This window comes from Corvus hawaiiensis, chromosome 11 (assembly GCF_020740725.1).
Source record: "Corvus hawaiiensis isolate bCorHaw1 chromosome 11, bCorHaw1.pri.cur, whole genome shotgun sequence".
In the NCBI taxonomy this organism is placed as follows: domain Eukaryota; kingdom Metazoa; phylum Chordata; class Aves; order Passeriformes; family Corvidae; genus Corvus; species Corvus hawaiiensis.
Genome location: NC_063223.1, coordinates 2,936,237 through 2,957,812, shown reverse-complemented (window position 1 = coordinate 2,957,812; position 21,576 = coordinate 2,936,237). Strand labels below are relative to the sequence as shown.

At 45.8% G+C, this 21,576-nt stretch overlaps 1 protein-coding gene across 8 annotated transcripts in view; it reads right to left on the bottom strand.

Moving 5' to 3' along the window:
* Nucleotides 1-1,196: 1,196 nt before the first annotated feature.
* The window catches only part of TMCC1 (transmembrane and coiled-coil domain family 1), an 87,338-nt gene continuing 66,958 nt past the window's right edge, over nucleotides 1,197-21,576 (bottom strand). For 7 of the 8 annotated variants that reach the window (XM_048315356.1, XM_048315355.1, XM_048315360.1 and 4 more), the window contains 3 exons: nucleotides 14,837-15,771; nucleotides 8,323-8,458; nucleotides 1,197-5,385 (listed from right to left, as the gene is read on the bottom strand). In XM_048315356.1, coding sequence (XP_048171313.1) covers nucleotides 5,071-5,385; nucleotides 8,323-8,458; nucleotides 14,837-15,771 — 1,386 coding nt within the window. In that variant the 3' untranslated portion in view covers nucleotides 1,197-5,070. Of the gene's footprint in view, nucleotides 5,386-8,322; nucleotides 8,459-14,836; nucleotides 15,772-16,632; nucleotides 16,714-21,576 lie in introns of those variants that run through there. The other variant, XM_048315357.1, reaches the window with a different exon arrangement.

Genomic DNA, 21,576 nt, shown 5'->3' with positions numbered 1-21,576 from the left:
TCATGCCCCCCTGTTGGTCCTGAGCCACAGCCAGTACCTCTCAGGTGACCGCCCCAGAAGAATGCAGAACCATTTACCCTCACAACCATGTCCCATCCTGAGCCAGACAGCTCTAGCAAAAGCAGCACCATGCACGCAATTCATCCATAAACTGCTGGAATTTGCATTCTGGTTGTGAGGAGATTATAGGGGAAAAGTCCTGCGAACAGCTGCTTTTGCTTTTTGATCTCTTGCTGGTTTTACAGCACTTGCATCTCTGTGAAAACAGAGAGAAGGACTCAGTACTTTCTCCTTAAAAGTTTTTTCCATTCTTGGTTCTTTGTTCCTGATACCACATGACCAAAACCCAAGAGAACAAGTATCTTCTCCACACCAGTGAAGAATCTAGTCACTTCTAGTTTGTACAAATAATAAAGGATTCAGAAATTCTTCTGTGAAACATGGTAGACAAAATACCCCTGTTTAGAGCAGTGGCTCAACCAACATTTTAGTCTCTTACCTTTCCTCAGGGAGAGGGAACCAGCTTTCTGCTAGGGAGTGCTGTCCTGCCAGCTGCAGCCTTCCTCCTCCAAGCTGAGCCAGGCCTGGGACTGCTCCATCACGAGCTCCCCAGGACACATGGGTGAGGCTACAATCGCACCTGGCTCTAAATATGCAGCTCACACACAGTGGGCCCTGAAATCCCTGAAGGACAAAGTCAACAGAAGCAAGGACCCTTCTCATCTGGGGCAGGTCACAAACCAGAGGTGGGAAAATACAGGACCGGCTTCTGGTCCTTCCAAGACAGACAGTTCTTGGGTAAGTCATCTCATCTGACTGCACCCACCTGCAAACTGAGTCACAGTGTGGCAGGGAGGGAGGCAGAGACACCGTGATGCATTGAAGCCTGTGTGCCCACAGGGAGCCTGCCAGAGGCTGCCCCAGGCACAAGGGGGCTGGAAGGGATCAATGAGGATGAATGCAATGCTGCTGCTCCTCTCCTCCAACTGCAGAGACCAGACACTGACACCAGTTTATTCTCGTTGTGCCCTGGTGGTGCATGGCTGAGTGTAGGATAAAGTCTGACAGTCAGAGATATGGAAAACTTGCTCACATTTTGAGCTCTTAGGGCTCAGCAGTTTTAACACACCCTTCTTTTTCTCCCTGACAGTGCCTCCCTCCCCCTGCCCTTTGGAAACATCCAAACTAGACCAATGTTAATAGCTGAGGTCTTTATTTAAAGTTTTTTATATACAGTAAAAGTGTCACAGATAAATCTGCGACAATCAGACAAGACAAATGTAAATCTCTCTCAACAATTAGCAGCTTAAGATCTATAAACTACAGTGTTACGTTCACAAGTGTCATTTCTGTACTTTTCAACCCGTGCAAGTGAGTTTTTCTGTTTATTTTTTTACACCTTTAAAACACACTTACAGCTAAGTCAATTGCCTACAACTATACCACCTGGCATACACAACACAGACACACAGGGTTTGTAACTCTTCAGCCACTTTCAGAATTCACTTAAAAACTGGCAAAACTACCCAATCTTGAACCCTTTGTAGCTTGGCTTCTTTTGTTATAATGACTTTTTTTTTTTTTAATTTAAAAAAATGTGTATTTTCAAGCCGACAGACAGTGCTTTCCTGTCCCAGTGTAACACATACACAAGTCAACAGTTCATCTGATCCCACCTAAGTACACATGGGATTGGAATAAACCAATAGAGTAACTGCTGGGAGCATGCTGAGTATCATTGAAACTAATGAGGCTGAGAAAAAAGAACTTTATAAAATTTTTAAAAGTAAATTTTTTTGCATCAAGATTTTCTTTCTTCTTTATATTGAAGGCAATGGGGGAAACAGATGAGGGTTCACTTGAACCCTCAAATGTTAACGAGGAGGTGCTGCTCTTGGAACTTACACAGTCCAGTATATTTTTCCCTTTTTAAGTGCCAAGGCAGTATGTGCTAAACACATCTAAGCAATTTCTGAGTCACTTCAACTCCAAATACAAAATGTTTTGGGGAAACATTCGGCAACTCAGAGATGGTCACTGAAAGTTTTTATCTACAAAGGAGGCTATTAAAGGTACTCACACACGCACTCACACCCACAGCGGAAACTGTCGTCTACATGTCATCCAGAAACACTCCATCAGGAAAGCAAACACAACCATGTACAAGGAAAGGGAGCTTTAAAGCTAGAATCACATTTCCAACAACATCATCATTAAGCTATCAGAAATCATCACAGACCTTCAAATTTGAAGAGGGAGGAAAACCCCAAAACGTTCTGCTAGTGCAAAAGGCAAAACACATGGCAGTTGTGTTAGGATATGAGAAGTGGATGCAGCATCATACATGACGTTACTGCAGACAACTTTCTGGAATGGAAGAAACCGTTGAGAGAGAAAGAGACAGACACTTTTTCCAGACCCATATATATATGGCCTTCACCAAAGAGTTCTGAGATGTCAGTTTCTATTAAGCCTGCACCTTCTGGCAAACTAGCAAATGGTATTTACTGAATATGACAGAGTTGAGACAATAAATGAAATTAGGATATAAAGAAGAGGGACAAACACTTCCTTAAATACTACAGACAAGTGGCACTGAGTGTCCAGAGCCACTGGCTTTTAATTCCTTCCTGCTTTGACCACATAAAAACCTACCTTAAGCAATTCTAAGTGTGAACAAAACTGAGAAAAAGAGGTACAAAGGCTGGGTTTCAGAAAAAAAGGCATCAAAGCATTTCAGTTATGTGCCAAATAAGTTCTTACTGTTACTCACACATTTGTTTCTGACAAAACCTGCATAATGGGAAGCTGATAGTTAGCCAAGGAATGTGAGTCACTAGAGAAGAGCCTCACTGGAGCCAGGAGCAAGGGAGGCAATGGCCACGCACCTCTGCTCTGGCTGTGGCACTACAGAAAGCACAAGCAATTTTGGCTTGAATCAGCTGCAAATGGCAATCTGTGTTTTAATTAGGACAGGAGCAGTATAGTGCACATGGTGACAGAGAGGTGTGCTGGGATCCCTGGGGGAAGGGCACCTGAGTTTCCTGTGACTACAGAAGAAAAGAACCTTTGGAAGAAGAAAGATGGTTGGACAGTGGAGGGCTTGCCTCTGCTGGCAGTCAAAAAACACCAAGGTATTAACCTTGTTTGAGGGAATTTCTCAGAACCTGGGACCTGAATCACAGCACAATGCCCATGTATGTGTGTGTGTGTGTGTGTATATACGATGTACATCTTTCATACATGCCTATGTATGATTTCAACTGGTTTAGGTCACTTGGGCAACATCTGGTTCCTAGAGGGAAGTTGATCCTGGAAGGAAGGAAAACAGTAAGACCTAACTAAACGCCATAAATGGTTTTGACAGAATCCTGGAGGTTTTTAGATTTCACGAAGACAAAAGATGACTCTTGGCACTTTTACGGTGAAAGGAACAGCAGTTAAAAACCAGCACAGAATGAACGCAGATTCCTCGGGGAATTCCTTGAGGGCTTCTTGCCTGTACCAACAGGTCACCAGCAATGGCACATTGCAAGGACTTGGGGTTACATTTGAAGCTGACATTTCCTTTACAGATTTGCAAAGGTGTCTGCACCAAGTGCTGGCCCCTGTGGCTGAAAAAGAGGATGGCACACCACAGACACACAAATGATCTTACCAGAGCCTGACAGGAGAAAAACTTTGGTTTCACTTTTCAGGTTTTTTTTTTTTCTTTTCAATTAGAGCTATTTTTGAGATAACCATTCTGTTAAGTGGACTGTTGAGTCAGTATTTCTTTCCTTAAAAGAACCTGTCTTTTCCCTAGGAAGAGATGAACAGAAATTCCTTGCTCTTATCCTGAGACCAGGAATGGGAGACGACATGCAAACAAAAAATATAAGCATACTATCCTTCACATCTGGAAAAAGAAAAAAAAGCCCTGCATGACAAAAAGGTGTGGAGAAGACAGATGTTTTCCATGATGCTGCATCTGCATGCTCAGGAGGACAGATAAATGGCATATGGACAGTACTGTGTTCGACAGGCTGACACTAGAAACTACTCTCTGCCCTCCTCAGAACTGCTTCAGGACAAGACGGCTCACAATTATTCACGCATTTCTTCATTTAAAAACATCACTTCTTTATTTGAAAGAAAAAAAAAGTAATGACCCTCCCAACCCCTTCCAAAAAAACCCCCAATAATAATAATAATAATAATAATAATTATAATTATAATAATAATAAAAAATCCTATTAGAAACAATAAGGAAGCACTGAGAGTTTGAGTATTACACTCTTCAAGTATGCTGTTCGGATTTTTTTTAAATCTGCGAATATACATATATTAAAAAAAACCTTAAAAGTGCGACCAAGGGCTTCTGCTTAAAGATAAGTATTTCAAGGACTACTTCAAAATACTGTAGCATGACTGTGCAGTTACTGTGTATGGCATGAGGCTTCCACTCCATACACTCAGCCAAGTTAGCCAGCCTTACAGAAAGTTACTGAAGTCAGGTTAGCACAAATGGCGAACCCAGATGCTGAGCTGGGAGAGGGATCCACACGTTGTTGTTTTTCTCTTGTTAAGGAAAGAAACCACTCAACGCATACACTTGGACATGGAATGTGAGCAGACTTCACAGTAAAAGTTTAGTGTTACAGGTTTGCTGTGGTACCATCATTCAAGGCTGTGCACTAGATTGAGCTTTGCTCATCTTAAGCTAACCACGTTCTCTTCTTCCTGACAGGTTTAGTACAGTAGTTCAAGCCACAATTTAAAATTGCCCATTGGTATGCTCCAAATTTTTTTTTTTTTATTTCTTTTGTACACTTTAAAGAATCTTAAGATTTGCATCCAAAGAGAACCATGCTACATAAAAATTATCCAGGATTCTCGCCAAAAGAGTTCTTGAATAAAATCTAAAAAATACTATTGCAATGCATCTTGCAGAGAAAAAACGTTATTCTAAATGTAAACAAATTCACTCAGACACTTTAAAACTTCAGCGGAGTAGTTGCTGACTAATCTTTGCCACACTTGCTCACCAAGAGCGCCAGGAGGGAGCGGCGCAGCCCATTCCTGCCGCCATCATCTGGGGGGAGACAAGAATCGTTCCAAGTAGCCAGTGATGGCATCCCAGTGCTTCCACAAAAAGGCAATGAAAACCACTATAAATAAAGTGCTGAACGTCCTATTGCGAGTCTTCATCAGGGGCACGACACAGTTGGCCACAGTGGAAACAAAGACGAGGAGGACAGCCATGACAGCCAGCAAGATGTTGATGAACTTCCCCAGTAGATTCCTGGCCGTGGCATTCTCCAGCCCCTCCAACTGCACCACTTGCTGCTGCTGCTGCTGCAGCTCCATCTTGGAGATGCGCGTCTGGCATGCTTCCAGTGCCTCCTGTGGACAAGAGCACATATTGGGTCACTGAAGTGCACAGCTGTGAACTCACCAACTGGGCCAAGCCAGGACCACCATCCCCACACCTCACACTGCTCATGCACCGAGCTCCTGCCCTGCAGCGGGAGCAGAGAAAGCAGTGCCATATCCCACGTCCAAGGTGAGCAGCCCCTTGCCGACTGGGCACTGCAGCCTGCAATACACCACAGCACCTCATCTGCACCCAGAAGGCTCGATGTGGACATGCCAGGCTGGGCAACCCCACAGCTTCTGCCCAGAAGGGGGAGCTACCCAGCCACGTGGTCACTTCAGCTTTGGTTCCAAGAGGCCACTGAGAGGACAAAGGTGCTGTGCCTAGCCAGAAATCTTCATCCTCCTCTGGGATGTGCATTCCCAGAACCTCAAATTCCAACACCTTCCTTGCAGTCACTTGTGCTTATCTGACCCCTCTGCAGAAAACTAGGCAACCTCGCAGAAAACTACATGAAAACGTAACTACCATCAAAATATAACAAAAATAACTACCAAAGGCTCAGCTGCGTTCTGCTTGCTTAGTGAGCTGTGAGCTCAGGAAAAGGTCTGAGGGGCACAAGGGCTGGGACTGCACAGCTACCATTGCAGGAGAAAGATCTATTGCAACAAGCTGTGGCACTGGCACAGCTCCAGCTCACAATGCGAGGGCTGGGGAAAGATGTCTAGAAGGGTAAGAAGCATGACGTTTATGGAACTGCCTACAGGTAGAGGCAAAATGAAAGGAGGTGGAAGGAGAAGACTACCCTGCACAAATCCACCTCTCTAATGGCCCACTGACTTAGGGGGAATTTTGTCAGACCTTTTCACCAGGTTGAACCCCAGCTGGACCAACCCAACCTGCACTAAAACATTGGTGACATGCAACATGGGGCTAGGGAGAAGGAGAGAGGTTTCCAGGCAGTTAACACAAAGAGAGACTTCTGCTCTTGAAGATACAAAGTCACAATATTTCCAGTAATCTTCCCTCAGAGTCACCTTTTTCAGACACATATACCAACTGCAAATATGATATACAAGTCTGCAGCAGTCTTTCCCAGACTGATCACCAAAAAAGGAACCACGACTGTTCCTCTGCAACATCAGCCCATGTTCTTAAATAGTTTTTCATACAACAAAATTTAACACTTCCTTTTTCCCCAGCACTGCTGAGGAATAGGCTGTCCCAACTTTCAAGTTTACACTAAAAGCATTGAATCATAAAGTGAAGATTAAAAAAAGCTGTTGAGAAATTCCCACTTCATTTCAATCTTCCTGCCATCTGAATTTAGAGAGGAGAACAAAACCTGACGGTTGTAACACGCCCCCAGAGGAGAGCCTCCTGTTTACACTGCCAGGGGCCATTGTACCACTGTCCACAGACACTGATTAAATTTAACTTCAAGGTCATTGTCACCTGTTACCTTTCTCATTGCATCATGTCTGTGGAGGTCAATGAAACATGAGGGCTTCTCCTTGGTTAAGACCCCTGAAAGCACAGGGCAGAATTGCTGAGCTGCCCCCAACAGCAATGACCAGGAAGAACGTTTGATGCAACAGGAGTTGCAGCTGGATCTACAGGTGTGTGAACAGCACAGCCTGCTTGGTCTCCAGAGGAAATCACCCGTCTCAAACACCTCAGGAAGAAAAAGGAAAGAACTCTTCCTACAATCTCTGCTCACACTACAAATATCTCCCATCAGCAATCAGAACTGAGATGTCTGTTAAAACTAGCACAGCAAGTACTTAAAATGGACAAGAGACTTGTTTCTGAATAGGCCTTTCTCTGTAAGGGTCAGCAGTTGCTTTGCTTTGTAGAAGGGCCTCCAACTTCAAGACCTCCGTTTCACAGCTTTTTTTACATACTAAAAGAAACTTTTCTTTTAAAAACACCTCTATGGCAGCTGGTGTGGGGTCAGTAGCTCTGACCGAGGAAGCTGTGACTGGTCCGGAGAGATGGTCCTAAAAGAGATCATCTTCCCGACGCCCGGTGTCTTCCCTCAGCTGCTAGCTGGAGGGCCTGTGCAGAAGCTGTCAGCTCTTCAGTGATTGTCAGCTCGTGATTTCAGCTCAGCTCTGCAGGGCAGCCTCCAGGCCAGACCAGGGAGAGAGAGATGAGAGGCCCGTATAGCTGTTCTGCACGAGGGAGCTTTATTAGTCCAGCGAAGGGGAGGCCAGGGACAAATATCTCTCCGTCCCACAGGGGCAGAGGGCCAGCTTTATAGGGATACAGGGGGTGGGTATCAGAGGGTGAGGGCCAATGGGTTACAAAGGATCTGCATAGGGTCTCCCAGAGGATTCTGGGTTTGTCTTCTCGCCGTAACTGAAGAGTAGTTCCCTTTCCAGGGGAGTTCTGCTGGGAGGTTTAGGCACTCTCCTTATCTCAGCAGACGTCCCTCCAGGGCGGGGGCTGGGCATACCCCACACATCTCCTTATTTCTTCAAAGCCAACAGAAATAATTGTTTCCTGACTGAATGCAGGGAACACACAAAGCCATTTTTCCTTAGATGTATTACAGACCATTGCTGTAAAATTAGTGACACAGAACTACACCCCAGGGCCCATATACTGGGAGCACTACTGTAAAAAAAGTGTTTGGGTCATGGCCCACTGAGTCTCTAATGCAAAGGCCTGCACAAAGAGTGGGCTTAGGCTCCTCCCCTGCTACAACTGATTTACAAACTCTGCTCCAGCTGAGAAGCAGGTTCCCTCTGTGTGGGCCACAGCCCTGCTTTACAGAGGAGGTTACCTGGAGAGATACCTGAGGGTCAGAGATGGAATAAGGACCTTTTGGAATGCAGCAGTTTAGCAATAAAGCTACAAGGATTAAAATCAAATACTGAAGCGCAGGCGTACTTCAAAAGTGAATGAGTTCCTGAAGGGAGCAGGCAGAGGGCAGGACTTGGGTCCTTGTTTCTGTCACCCACCTGGATGTCCCGGGCTCGCTCGTAAGACTGATAGGCAATCTTTTCCTCCATGCTGGCCAGCTCCTGTTTTAAATTGAGGATCTCGTTCTGGTGGAGCTCAGTGAGGTCATTTAACTGCTCTTCAAGTCTTTCACATCTAGAAATGACAACACATGGTACAATGGCTTTAATGAGAAGAGGACGGCAAAATGACACCAGTGACAACCAAGCAATGAACACCATGGCCTGTGTACTGAAACCAGCACGGCTGCCTCAGCCAGCACACAGCATGCTCTAGCACTAATACCCTCTTGCTGGGAATTAGTCCTTTCTACCAGGTCAACTCTGTGATCCTAACCTGGAGAAAACATAAAATTACATGGTAGCTGTCAAGTGATGCAAGAAATGGAGGACAGAATGAGAATAGAGTAAGGTATTCCCCAAACTTCTGTGTAAACCAATCAGCTCCCTTCTAATACCATAAGCTCTTAAGCATTTAAGCATCTACACTTGGAACAGTAATGGGCATAAAAATGACAAGGAAATGACATGTGACTGATGCCTCACAGAACATGCTGTTACTGTCTGATCTCTGCATGAAGTCACATGGATCTTTGACTTGTTTTTCCTTTATCTCCCACGAATGATGCAACTTAACAAGCAAATACCATCATATTATTTGTAAGAAGGACACATGAATCACTAACCTGCAGGCTTATTTTTCAGTTTGCTCCTGGTGAATGGACATGGGGTAGTCCTGAGGAAGAGGGTTGCTCAAAAAAACTGAGTTACAACGATTCTGAGAGATACAGTTTTGCTTCTCCCTAAGGGAGTTTTAAATTAACTTAAATGATAGTTCTGATGGTAACAAAGGTATGGGCACAGCTATGGTGGCCACTGGGCTTTTCCCACTCTGATTTCCACTGTCTACTCGTAACAGATGGAAAAAAGCTTACCACACAGCCCTTATCATCTGAATCTTGATACTAATAACCAAGAAATTTCTAAGGAATTAACCACAGAGATAACCAAAATTTAAACAAGGCATTTTCTTCTGACTCCACCTGAATTTAATTCCTACAAAAAACCCACAATATTAATAAGCACTATTTATCGAGAATGAAGAATTTAATTGCAACTTCTGAAACTAAGACACAAATCCTGCTCCTCGTTGTTTTCAAGATTTTTTTTTGGTGTTTCAGAATCTGAAGTCAAAAGCTAGCCTTTAAAAACAGTCTTGGGGTTTTGCTTTTAACAAACAGGTATGAAGAGAATTTTCATTTATGTTCCCAAGGCAATATTACTTCAAAGAAAGGAGGAGTCAGACACAGCATGACAATTTGCAGCAGTAAAACACATGTGGTCAACCAGCAATGAGACCAAGAAAACTGCCAGCCAACATGGCTCAGCCCAGAAAGGTCCCAGAAGAGCTGTGCAACTGTGCCAGGACACACCAGAGAAATGGTTTCCCAAGACTGACAAGGGAATGGCCATGTGAAGACTGGCTAATGAAGAAGGAGCCCAGATAATTAATACTGTCCTTTGTTCCCAACAACTTAAACCAACAACAACTTGCCAACAACCAAAAAATCACAACTAAACCCACTCCAAGCTCCAAAGGCAGCATCAATTACTTGAAATATATTCAGTTTGTTCACACATTACAAAATTGTCCAATGAGTTTACTATACAACAAGAAACGTAAGCATTTCTGAAAATAGCATGATTGTGTATTTTAACCTCCTCTCACATAAACGCCTTTTATAAAGCAGCTGTTGCCAAGCAGCTTAAATCCTATTCTCTAACAAGAAACAATTGTATTTTAATAACTTCAAAACTACCTCAATCTACAGGAAACATAAGGAAACCCTGCAAATCCGTATAGTTATGAGTTTAAACAGAACATGATTAGCAGAAGGGTTGGCTCCAATCTTCCTGGCCTGAAGACTGCAGAACAACCAGCTTGTTCCCAACCCACACTTCACTCCCTGCTCAACCCCGGAACAGAGGCAGTTTGCATCCAAGAACCACCTGCGCTTCCAGAACTCACTGTGTCAGGCAACTGCTATAACTGGGTTATTTTAAAAAACGCACCCCTGTCCCCACTAACCTACCCTGACTTATTTTTGAAATGACACAGCCTCCATTCAGCTTCTTTTCACTTCTTGTCCCAATATCTACAATTTAGAAAATTAATTTTTTCCTGCTGCTTTCTATTGGTGTTCAAATTTAAAAAGCAAGGAGGGGTTTATGTGACTTAGAGGGCCCAAAACCAGGGTTTCCCTGTTGAAAGCTGGTTTGCATTTAAGTGGGAGTATTAAAGAAATAAAAGGGATAGGCCACCTGTCAAAAGGGTTAAGATGAAATATATCCCTCTAACTCATGAGTGCCAGGGTCTACTGAACAAACTAAACTTGTCTGTGATATAGCAGTGCCCTGAATAATAAATCCCACTTCATGTCATGTATGGAAAACTACTCTTTGGAGTTCAAGAACTACTTTTTTACTAGTTAAAATGTGACATTTCTCCTTAAAAGAACAAGCTCCAGCCCAGAAACTTCTCTGTGCAGCAGACCAATGCTACCCCGTCACAAGTATCACAAAGATCATCAGAGCTGTTCCTATGGACACAGTAAATCGCTGGGATGCTTCATTTCAAATAGCCATGTTGGAATTCCACATGTTTTCTGAGGCTCACTGTGTGGGAATTGGGAAAGTGGTCTGAAAAAGGCTCAGAAACACAATTATGACCATCTCATTTGTAAAAAATGGTTTAAAGGCATTTTAAAGTAATAGCTGCAAAATACACAGCTAATACAGCATATGGAAGGGAAAAAAAAAGACATTTGATCTGCACTCAGTGCTATGGTGAGTAAAGAAACTCTGACCAAACTAATGCTACAAAGACCTCTGCAGTAGACTGTGAGTTTAGTACCTGTCTTCAGATGTCTCTCAAGATGGACCTTTTTCTTTTTATAGCTATGTCATACAAACTTTAATGTAATCTTTATTTGTCTTAATGTCACTAAATACATCTTTATGCTACTGAACGCACTGCTTCCAATAGTGGAGTAAACAGCTAAAACAAGTAGTTATTTGTAGTATGCTCCAAGTCTTCTATCTAGAGGATACATGAAGGACAGAGCTTGCTCCCGACAGGGAGCATGAGCTGCTTACACCACCAACACACATCCCTGTACTTCCAGCTCTGAGACTCCCTGGAAGGAGGACAGACAGCTTTGCAGGGATGTTTTGGTGCTGTCCTGGCTGAGTGAGCACCAACTTGGCCCAACACATTGCCTCTGCTGCCCAGCCACACTCCAGAACAGCCTTGCCAACCCACCCAGACCTCAGAGGTTTAGCTCCTTTGATCTATTTTAAAACACATCGTGAGGACAGACTGGAATGAGACAATTAGACTACATCAAAACCCAAATGGAAGAACTAGTGACCAGCCTTTTGGCTGAAGGATTTCTTCTGACAGGAGCATGGGAGACCTAAATGGCCTTTCCAAGGCTGTCAGGCTTGGGAAGAAACCCAAACCCTTACACTGATCACTCTCCAAATATGTGAGCTTATGATTTTGCCATGTACAAACAGGGTCCTAAAAGGACACACAAGATGAAAAAACTCAGCAGGAACTTTATTTCAGTCTCAATAGCACAGAAAGTCCCTGCTCGTATCAGTAAACAAGTGCCACCTTCCAATGATGAGATAAGCAACAAGCCATTTCAGCGCCTGCTCCTGGTGCTGAAGAAAACAATGACAGTCAAGGTGCCATCAGACTCTTCCTTCCTCAGTGGCTCAGCCCCAGCGGAGCAGAGCGGTGCTCCAGGGCCAGCACATGCCGGGCAGCACAGCCCACCCTGGCCTCTTGCCATGCTGCTGCCAAGCCTGCACTGGGGCAGGAGAACTGGAGCAACTGGACAACTGAGTCCCTGCCTCAGAGATGGTTAGCAAACCAGCAGCCACATGGAGTGATAGACAAGATTTGGAGGCAGGGAGAGGGGAGGGAGGAGATGAAGGAGGTCATGGAAAACCTGTGAGGCAAGCCATGGCTGATAAACAGAAACTGCACAAACACAGAGGGGAAAAGAAGATCAGAACCTGCAAAACAGTAGATGATCTAAGAAAGAGGAAATGGACAAAGACCAGGTGAGAAAATGTCATGGCACGTGCCTTGTTCCAGGTACAATGCAAACACTCAGTGTCACCCGACAAGCAAAAGGCTTCTCCAAAAATGTCTTTTTTTTTAAGCTCTAACTCAACTCTGTGTTTGTTTTTGAAAGCTTCCCATAAACAGAGCAGCGTTAGGAAGTATTTACAGCTTTTAAAGCCAGTTATGATTAATCTGAATCTCCAGCCTCCCAGCATCAAACCACAACCTCCTTTCCCTTCTTTCAGTCTTTTTCTGAAGAGAGCTGAGGAGCAAGAGGGGTTCCAGTTGGGGAACAGGTGCCACCCCTCCCTGCCAAGGCAGCAGCACCCTCTGCCCTTGGACACATCACGTCACCTTCCACTTCTAGGGTGATGTTGGCTTTTATCATCGCGATGGTTCAAAACACAGAAGCTATAAAAACAAGAATCTGCATTTGATTAACCCACGAGCTCTTGCTGATCATGCAGTTACCCACACAGACAAGGGCACTGAGTGTAGTTTAACTGGTCCTCTTTAAAGGCCACACCTTTAATTAATTTGCATCAACATTCCAAATGACAGGTCTAAATTACTGTCTTAAGCTTTTGTAAGCCAGATGCAGATTCTCCCTGCTTTTCACTCCAGGCTGCCTTGGTTAGTGCTTGGGGTCTGGGCTGACCTCAGGGGAGTGCTCCGCAAAGGTTAGCAACACATGACAGATATGACTTCATGGTGTGCTAGTATGGGACCCACATGAACCTTGCCCAGAGGTGTTGGGCAGTAGCCAGCTCGTTTAGCTGACAACACACATCAGTCCCCAAGGTCTGCTACTGTACTTTCAGGCCACTCCTTCAGCTGTGCCGTGCTTGCATATAGCATTCCACCATGAATGGCTGCTGCTGTATGTGTGAAACAACAACCTACACAGCAACAGACAACAGCACCTCTCTGCTGCAGAGCAGAAGATCCAGCTCCATGTCGCTTTGGGATGTGACTTGATGACACTGAGGCACTAGGAACCAAAGCTGCTGTGCTGGGTGCTGGTTTCAGTCAAACTGCTGATTGTTGCAAAGCGGGATTAGAAAGTGGTGCTGGTCTGGCTTTGTTTGCCCAAGCTCTGCAAAGCACACAGAAAGTCTGCTGTCTCTACCAGATCGTAGCAGGCTAGCCTTTTCCACAGTTTTTCCAATGATTTGGCATCAGCATGTCTAAAGAGCTGTAGGGTAACCCCATGTTACACTGCACAAACCAGTGCAGCAAGTGGCACAGGGCACTTCAGCAAGTCTGTCCACGCCTCCAGCAGCTCTGCTGTGTCTTCCAGGTTGTGTTTCACATCCTGGCAAAGTCATGAAGGCCATAAAGAACCTCATGACAACAGCCTGCTGTCCTTCACCAGAATGAGGGCTTGGGCCTTGCATTTATTATTTAAAGTTTAAGAACCCTGTCGACTTAGACTATACTGTCTTGGATGCCTGCAGAAGGGCAGCTAGTAACTCTTCCCTTCGGAGCCTGGGGTAAAGCCCTTGCTCCCAGCATGTGAGGAGGAGGATGTTAGGTGTTCTGCTGGACAGCACAGGGCAGCCTGCCAAGAGCCTCTCCCACCCAGCACCTCTCCATGGGCAGCTTTCCTCAGCAGGGCGGTGGGGGCAGCCTGCCAGGCTGCCTTCCTGAAGCCACTGTCACCTCTCCCCTGTGACTTCATCAGGGATCAGCAGTACTGCAGCAACTGTTCCACCTTTCCATTCTTTCCAGTGAGGGGAAGGCTGATGGAAACATGGGTTACCTGCTTCCAGAGCCCTATAATCTCCACGACAAGAGCACTGTCAGTATCTGACATTTAATTCAACTTCATTTCCCTGAGTGCTGCCACTGTGGGCTGAGCAGAGAAGGGAAGGGATATCTTAGTTTTGACACATGGGCAAGATCATGTCTTTTTAGAGAACCTGAAGAAAGCTGGAATGTTTCTTTCTCTGCTAGACATGGATCTGAGTGTTGGAGAAGGCAAAGTCAAGTCATGTCCACATTAGTTCATTTGCCTTGACCCAGACCTCTTCAGGATTTTTGCAGGGCAAAGCACTGTCTGATAACAGGAATTGCATCAATGTACTCCTGGGTTTGGGACACCTTATTAGACCTCTTCGGCTTGACTTTTTATCTTGAAAACACTTTGAAATAAACCTTTTTCCTTATTATCTCTTTCTTGTACAGAGAGGGAGATGAGCAGCAAGATAGCAATATTTATAAAAGGCAAAACTGGGAGGGAAAAGTCCTGAGAAGACCACAGAACTATCCATTTGACTCAGGCTGCTGGGAACAGCCTGCTGAGCACTACCACTCCAACTCTGGTGCTCTGCAATCACAGCATTGGATTGTGAAATGAAATACCACAGCACATACCTGTATCGCTCCTCCTGCAGGGTCTGCATTATCAGTGTGTAATCCCTCTGGTAGCGAACCTTAAGGTCCTCAAATGATTCTTCCAGTCTTGCCTGTGTCTCTCGAATTTCTTGAATCTCATGCAGTATTGCATCAAACCCTGAGCTCTGCATATCCAGAGTGTTTGTTTTGGAGCTGGAAGCTCCCACAGGGCCCCCTGTTGTGCTGTTGGCTCCCACTGAGCCTGATGTGGCACTGGAGCAATCCTCTTCACTGCCATATTTTGGGCTTGACTGAAAGTTCTGAATAACACCTAGAGCCTTGCCTCCTGTTCCATCTTCCTGGCCTTCTTCTAAGGAGTCTTTCAGATTAGCAATGTTGTCTGCACTCCCAAATTTGTTCCTTATGAGGGAGGCAATCTCCCGGGGTTTGGAAACCACAGCTCCTGCTGCTGAATGCGTGGCCTGTGAGAAACTGGAAAGCCCACCTTTTACACTGTCTACCACTCCCTCACTGAAGCCAGTGACTTTTGCTCCAACATCTTTCAAACCCTGATGCATATCCCTGAAGACATCCTTTGGCTGCCGAGGGATCCCATTCTGTTCAATCTCTCGCAGCTTTCGATGGTAATGTTCCAGTTTCTTCTGCAGCTGCAAGATGGTCTGGGCTGACTTTTGATTTTTCTTCTCAAACACTTGCTTAATGCGGGCACTCTGCTGCTTGTCTGCATTGTTGGCCAATTTCAGGTACTCTGCCACGTTGTCATCACGAGCTGTTTGCTCAATTTTGATCTGCTCTGTCAACTTCAGTATCTTCTGCTGCAGGTGTGTGATGGCCACTTTTGTCCGCTGCGGATCTGGGGTCCCGTCAACAGAGTCCGCATTGATGCTGCCATCAGTGCTGGAGGCCACGGCACTGGAGGTCTGCGCCAAGCTGCTGACTTCCAATCGCTCAATCTAAGCACAGAGGGAGAGAAACATGAGTGCTAATCAGCAGCTTCACCAACAAAAAGCCTTTCCTTCTTTATGTCAACCAACTTGGCAAATTGTAATTCTGAGAATTGTAATTCTGAAAAAAATGCACCTTTTTTCAGCTGCCCAGGGGGCAGTATAAATCAAGAGAGCTTCATGTATTCTACAGACATCTAGTAAAAGTTGAGAAAAAAGCAAAATCCCTCATACTTGACTCCACTGAATGGCCTCAAACAATTCAAAACTCAAGCACAAATGTGCAACAGGGCACCTGAGCTTGGGAGACCGAGCACTCTGAGATGTCAGTACAAGGGTAGGGGCTCAACTAGCTAGAGAGTGAAGAGACCGACAAGGTAACTGAGAGCAGAAGCCACACGGTTCAAGTGTACAGTACAGCACACCCGAGTCATTCCTAGTGTTTCACCTGTTTGAACAGCAGCAACAGCGAAACCTACCACAAAACCGATCTACTACGGTCAGTGATTTTAACAGAAAAACGGAGCCTGATAGGCACCCGCATGCATGTCTCGCCGCGGCAAACCCTGCGAGCAGGTGTCTCCGAGCGGGAGGAAAATAGCGAGTTTCAAAGGACAAACTCCACTTATGGCCAAAAAACCTAAATTAAACGCTGTTTCAGCGCAATCCAACCCGCCAAGTACCCGCCGCGAAGCCGGGAAGAACCGGGCAGGCAGGCGCGGCCGCACCGGCCGCTCCTGACCTGGGCATTCCTGCCCGGAGCCCCACACCAGGCTCCGAACCCGGCCAGCGCCGGGTCGGGGCCACAGTGGGTCCTCCGGCGAAGGAACGCCCGCGGGCCCCCCCCGCCGGCCCGGGTCCCCACCGTACCTTGTCCCGGCGGGGCAGCAGCGCCCGCTCTCCGTGCATGACTCCCGCCGGCCGCCCGCTGCCCTTGCATGGCCGCGCGCCCGCCGCGCCTGCCCGCCCACCGCGGCCCCGGCACGGCCCGGCACCGGCACGGCCCGGCACCGGCACGGCCCGGCCCCGTCCGCCCCCTCGCGGCAGGGAGGCCTCTCCGGGCCGGGGAGCCACGGAGCCTCAGCCACATGCGTCCCGCAGGGAATCTCCATTAATGAGTTTTAAACCGAACGCGTCTTCTGGATCCCGCGGCCCCCGTCCCGGCGCGAAGCTCGTGAGCTGCCGTGACTGCTGCCCGCACGCTCCGCTCCCGCGGCTCGGCGGGGACTGGCCGGCAGCTCCCCGGGTCGTTCCACTGGAACAGTTGCCAGCTGACCCACACCTACTGCCCAGACACAGAACCACGTCCGTGTTTGTGAATATGCGCTTTACAAAACAAAAAATGCTGCTACAGTTAACTGTACCCTCTCTCTCGATTCATCATTCCATGTTTAATGCAAAAAACCCCGCAGGCAGCAATACTGGCCGGCGCCGGGGATCAGACAGACTCCTTCCCATAACCCTAAGGTTCTCTGTTCACTATCCCATCAACAGGAAAACCAAACACCTGAGAAAGAAACTGATTCATTTTCTAGAGGAGTTCAGCTGCTGGAAACCATAGAATATAATTTCTTGGTCTGTTGTGACTCCTGAAATATCAGCTGCTCTCTTAAGAGGGTTTAGCTGTAGAAACCCTGGAGCTCTGGATAGATAAATGGAAAATTGGTGCTAAGAATTAATATTAATCAGCAGGACCAACACTATGCATGGTATCAGTACTGCACAGAGAACATGCTGTCTCTGAGATGTAGGGACATGCATTTGGAAGTAATATACATTTGTAAAGATACCTCTTCTTGGAATTTGTAATTTCATGAAGATTTTTCCAGGGCTGTCTGATCAGATTTCTCCCTGTGGCCTAAACGAACACAAACACCCTGCCTGTGAAGAGCATGCCTGGCCTGGGAGCAACAGCCAGCACCCATGGCACAGCTGGTCTGTGCCTCACCCACAGACCAGCTCTGCCAACCAGCTGCCACCCCAAGAGCAGCAGAGCACAGTGTGTCTGTGCAGTACACCAAGACAATCTTATTACTGTTAACTGTTGAGAAACCAAGGGCTTTCTCAAAAGAACACTGTCAATCCATTCGTAACAATCTCTACCTCCTCCAGAGCAAGGACATTTTAGTATTAATGGCAGATGAAGAAAACCAGAAAGATCCACAGTTTTGATACAAAACTTTCACCAATTAATTTGATAGAACTTATTTTTTCTTTTTCATAATTGATTTTCTTCTAGGCAGTGGTAAGGGTGAGTGAGTGTGGACTGACCTGGTGTCCCAGAACCAAACAACTGCTTATCACCAGTTTTTCTGCAGCCCACAGGCTCTGAGCTGAGAACTGCACAGATCAGTGTCATAGAACTACTGGGGCTTCCACATTACTTTGCAGGAAAGAGTTTCTATCAGCTTAATTTACTCCAGGTTTAGTCTAATTAGTGCATGTGTATGGATAACTACTGTAAATTACACTAGTAGTATACTCTTCCTTTCATGACACAAGTTTTGTGAGAGAAAAATTTGGTAGAAACTCTCTCTTCCCCCCTTCTAAAGTCAGTTGACTTCAGCAAATCTGCCCAGGTTATCTCCCTACACCTGTGGTAAAAAATGAACTAGAACAGCAGTAATAGAATAAACCATGTTGGGATAATTGCTTTATAATTATCAGCTGTGTGGATATTATTCTGAAATAACAGAAAGGTTCTTTCCAATTTAAAAGGAAAAGGCTGTGCAAAGTGCAGTTCTGGAACAGAACAGAGATAATTTAAGTACTTTGTCCATATCGACAAGGCTTTGTAAAGGGAAGACTCAGCACAAACTGGGTCCCTGGGAAATGCTGATGACATACTACTGAATTTGAGATGATGGTCAATCTGTCCTGGAAAGATGCTGGTAAATTAAATACTATAATGATCAATGCTTGGATAAGAATAGGGGTTACAATTCAATAGTCAATCTCCCTTGCAATACAGTTTTCCACTATATTGACAGTCCAGATTGAAGGGAGCTGCATGCCCTCCCACCAGGAGGTACACTGAGAACTGCTTTGGCACTATGCCACAAACCAGATGAAATCATGTGAGGGCCTTATGCTTTCTCTCTCTCAAGATCTTACCAAATTCTCAGCACTGTTAATGCTCTCAGGCTTTCCCTCCTGTACAAGCTTTCCAATGTCTATTCTGCAGCACACGGCCCAAAAAAACACCTCACGATTCTGCTTTTTGGTGCTGTTGAAGATTAAACACAGCAGTTCCTTTAAAGGTATTTCACCCTTTTAAAACTTCTCCAGTAAAAGCATATACCGGTCATTCACCAAGGAGATGGACTGCTGCTTTTAAACACTCAGGACAGCTGGCATAAACAAACAGCAGCTTTCAGAGCAAGCCTGCTGCAAGAGAGCAACTCCTGCTTCCTCCTCCCTTGACTGGAGCTTCACAAGTGTGACTGAAAATTGTGCTACTTAAAATAAACACATACAAGGCAAAGTGAGACAGGGGAGCTCAGAGTGAGACTGCACAGCCCCAGAAGGGAGCTAAGAGCACCTGAGGTGCCTGGGTTAATCACCTTCCCAGTGACTGCACACCTGACTGGCAGCTAAAACTAACCATGAAAACATTCAGAAGTTGTTTTGCTTCCTTTTCCCTGTGCCAAAGACAATACAGTCACACAGGCAGAAAATCTATGAGACTCATAGAGTCATAGGTTTTAGACTTCCTGTTTGGAAACACCACTCATTAACAGCATCGTTAGCGCATGGCAGGTGCAGGGATGGGGCACGGGGACTTGGCCAACGCCTCCGCACTAGGTGGACAGATGGTCTCCAGCCTCAGGCAGGCAGAGGAGCAGAGACTCAAAATCTCTGATGATAGTTACAAGACAGTTGGTTTGTTAGTAAGTAAGATCTCTAATTAACACCTTACCGGAAATAAAAATCACAAGGGAGAAAAAAACCCCATCATTCTTTGTGCCTGACCACATCTGCAGAGTAACAGCCCCCCCTGGCCCCACTTCATTGGATCTGCATTAAAACACCTAAGTGCACATTTGAATAAACACACACAGAATTCCTGGCAGGTACAATGAAGAGATACTTAAAGATCACAAATTACTATAAGGTACCCATAACATATTAGATTAAATGCCATCAACAGCCACAAGTCACTTCCCTGCATGCCACCTGCAGCACATGACTCTTGAAACACATGGGTCAAGGTGGTACCAGCCCCACTGTCCCATGAGCAGTCAGTGTCCTGTTCCTCTGGATCCAACACAGTCACTGTATATGGCACTACTTACCACAGGTTCCAAAGGAAACAAAAAAGTGTCACAAAGCCCCCTGCCTCACTCACTTGGGTGATGTAATAAGCTCTTTATGATCTACAGCTGATTGAGAGTTAAGAGTCTGTTTTTCTAATGCTTTGCTTTTTAAAGGGTGTTGCTGAATCACAGGTCAGTTGGAGTTGGAAGGGATCTCTGGAGTTCCCCTGGTCCAACTCCCTGCTCAGGCAGGGTCATTAAGAGCCAGCTGCCCAGGACCATGTCCAGAGAGCTTTTGACTATCTCCCAGACCAGAGGTTCCACATCCTACATTTGTGGATCTGTCTGTAACAGAAAGTTGGATCTGTCTGCTGCAACACTGCCACATATCTGATACCACCAATGCTATGGATCACTATTTATTTCCAGTTGCATATTTATATGATTGCAAATCCTGTGTAACAGCATATGTAAGGGAGAACATTTCTGTTCACCTCTCATCATTAAATACAGACAGAAGATCTAAATACTGCTGCACTGAACCACCCCTAGAGACAACTGCCCACTCACATGTGGTTTCATGTACTAATCCACCTTCCACCTTCCCTCAGCAAGTGCTCAGGGTGCATACACGCTCCTGCTCTGCAAAACATCTTCCTTGGCTTGACCGTCAAGAAAAAGAAAATGGAAAAACAGAACAAGTCCAGTGTGATTCCTTGTGACACACTACAGTTATCCTGCAAAACTGTACTAACCAATTGAATCTTGGAAGCTGCAGCAGCTTTGCTTTTTAACAGGCTCCAGCTACTGACCCACAGAAACCTATGGTCATCCTTGACAGCAACTGTTCTGAGCTGTCTCTAGCGTGCTCCTAAATCTAAATCCAAATCAAACCTGGCTAAGGAAAGCACACAAACAGATGGACAGTTCAAGGAAGTCTTGCTGTGTGTTTTTCACAGCACAGCTCATTGTTTAGATTATAACGGGGATTTCTGAAAGTTATACAGCCTTTGCCTATGGTCAACCCTCAAAATGGTGGGAAGATCACCCTGGCTATGGGGAAAAAAAAAAACTAGTGAGAAAACAAAAAATGAAAAATTACTCTGAAAAATATCCAAGAAAAAATTCCAGTACAATACCTTTGCCTGCCTCACACAACAGCTTGAGCAGGGAACCAACACTGTAACACCAAGAGGAAATGGCTTTACACCTTACTCATGGTAGTTAAACAGTCATGAGTGATGATTGCTGCAACTCGAGTGCGCTGATGGTACATCTGCCAACCCAGAGCCCCATAGGCCCTGCTCTGCAGAGAGGGGAGAGGGCAGGTCCCTGCCCTGGACAGAAGGGCTGTGGGCAACCACAAAGCAGCAACATTTCACACATCTGCATGCAGTTGGGCATTTCCCTTATTTTGGGGCATCCAAGCCAAGCAGCTCCCTGCCTAACCCTGTACGGGCACAGCCTGGGGACAGCAGCTGCCTCTGGAGCCAAGGTGAGAGCTCAGTGGGAACCAAATGATAAGGTGCTTGGGGATGTTCTTACTACCTTCCCAAAT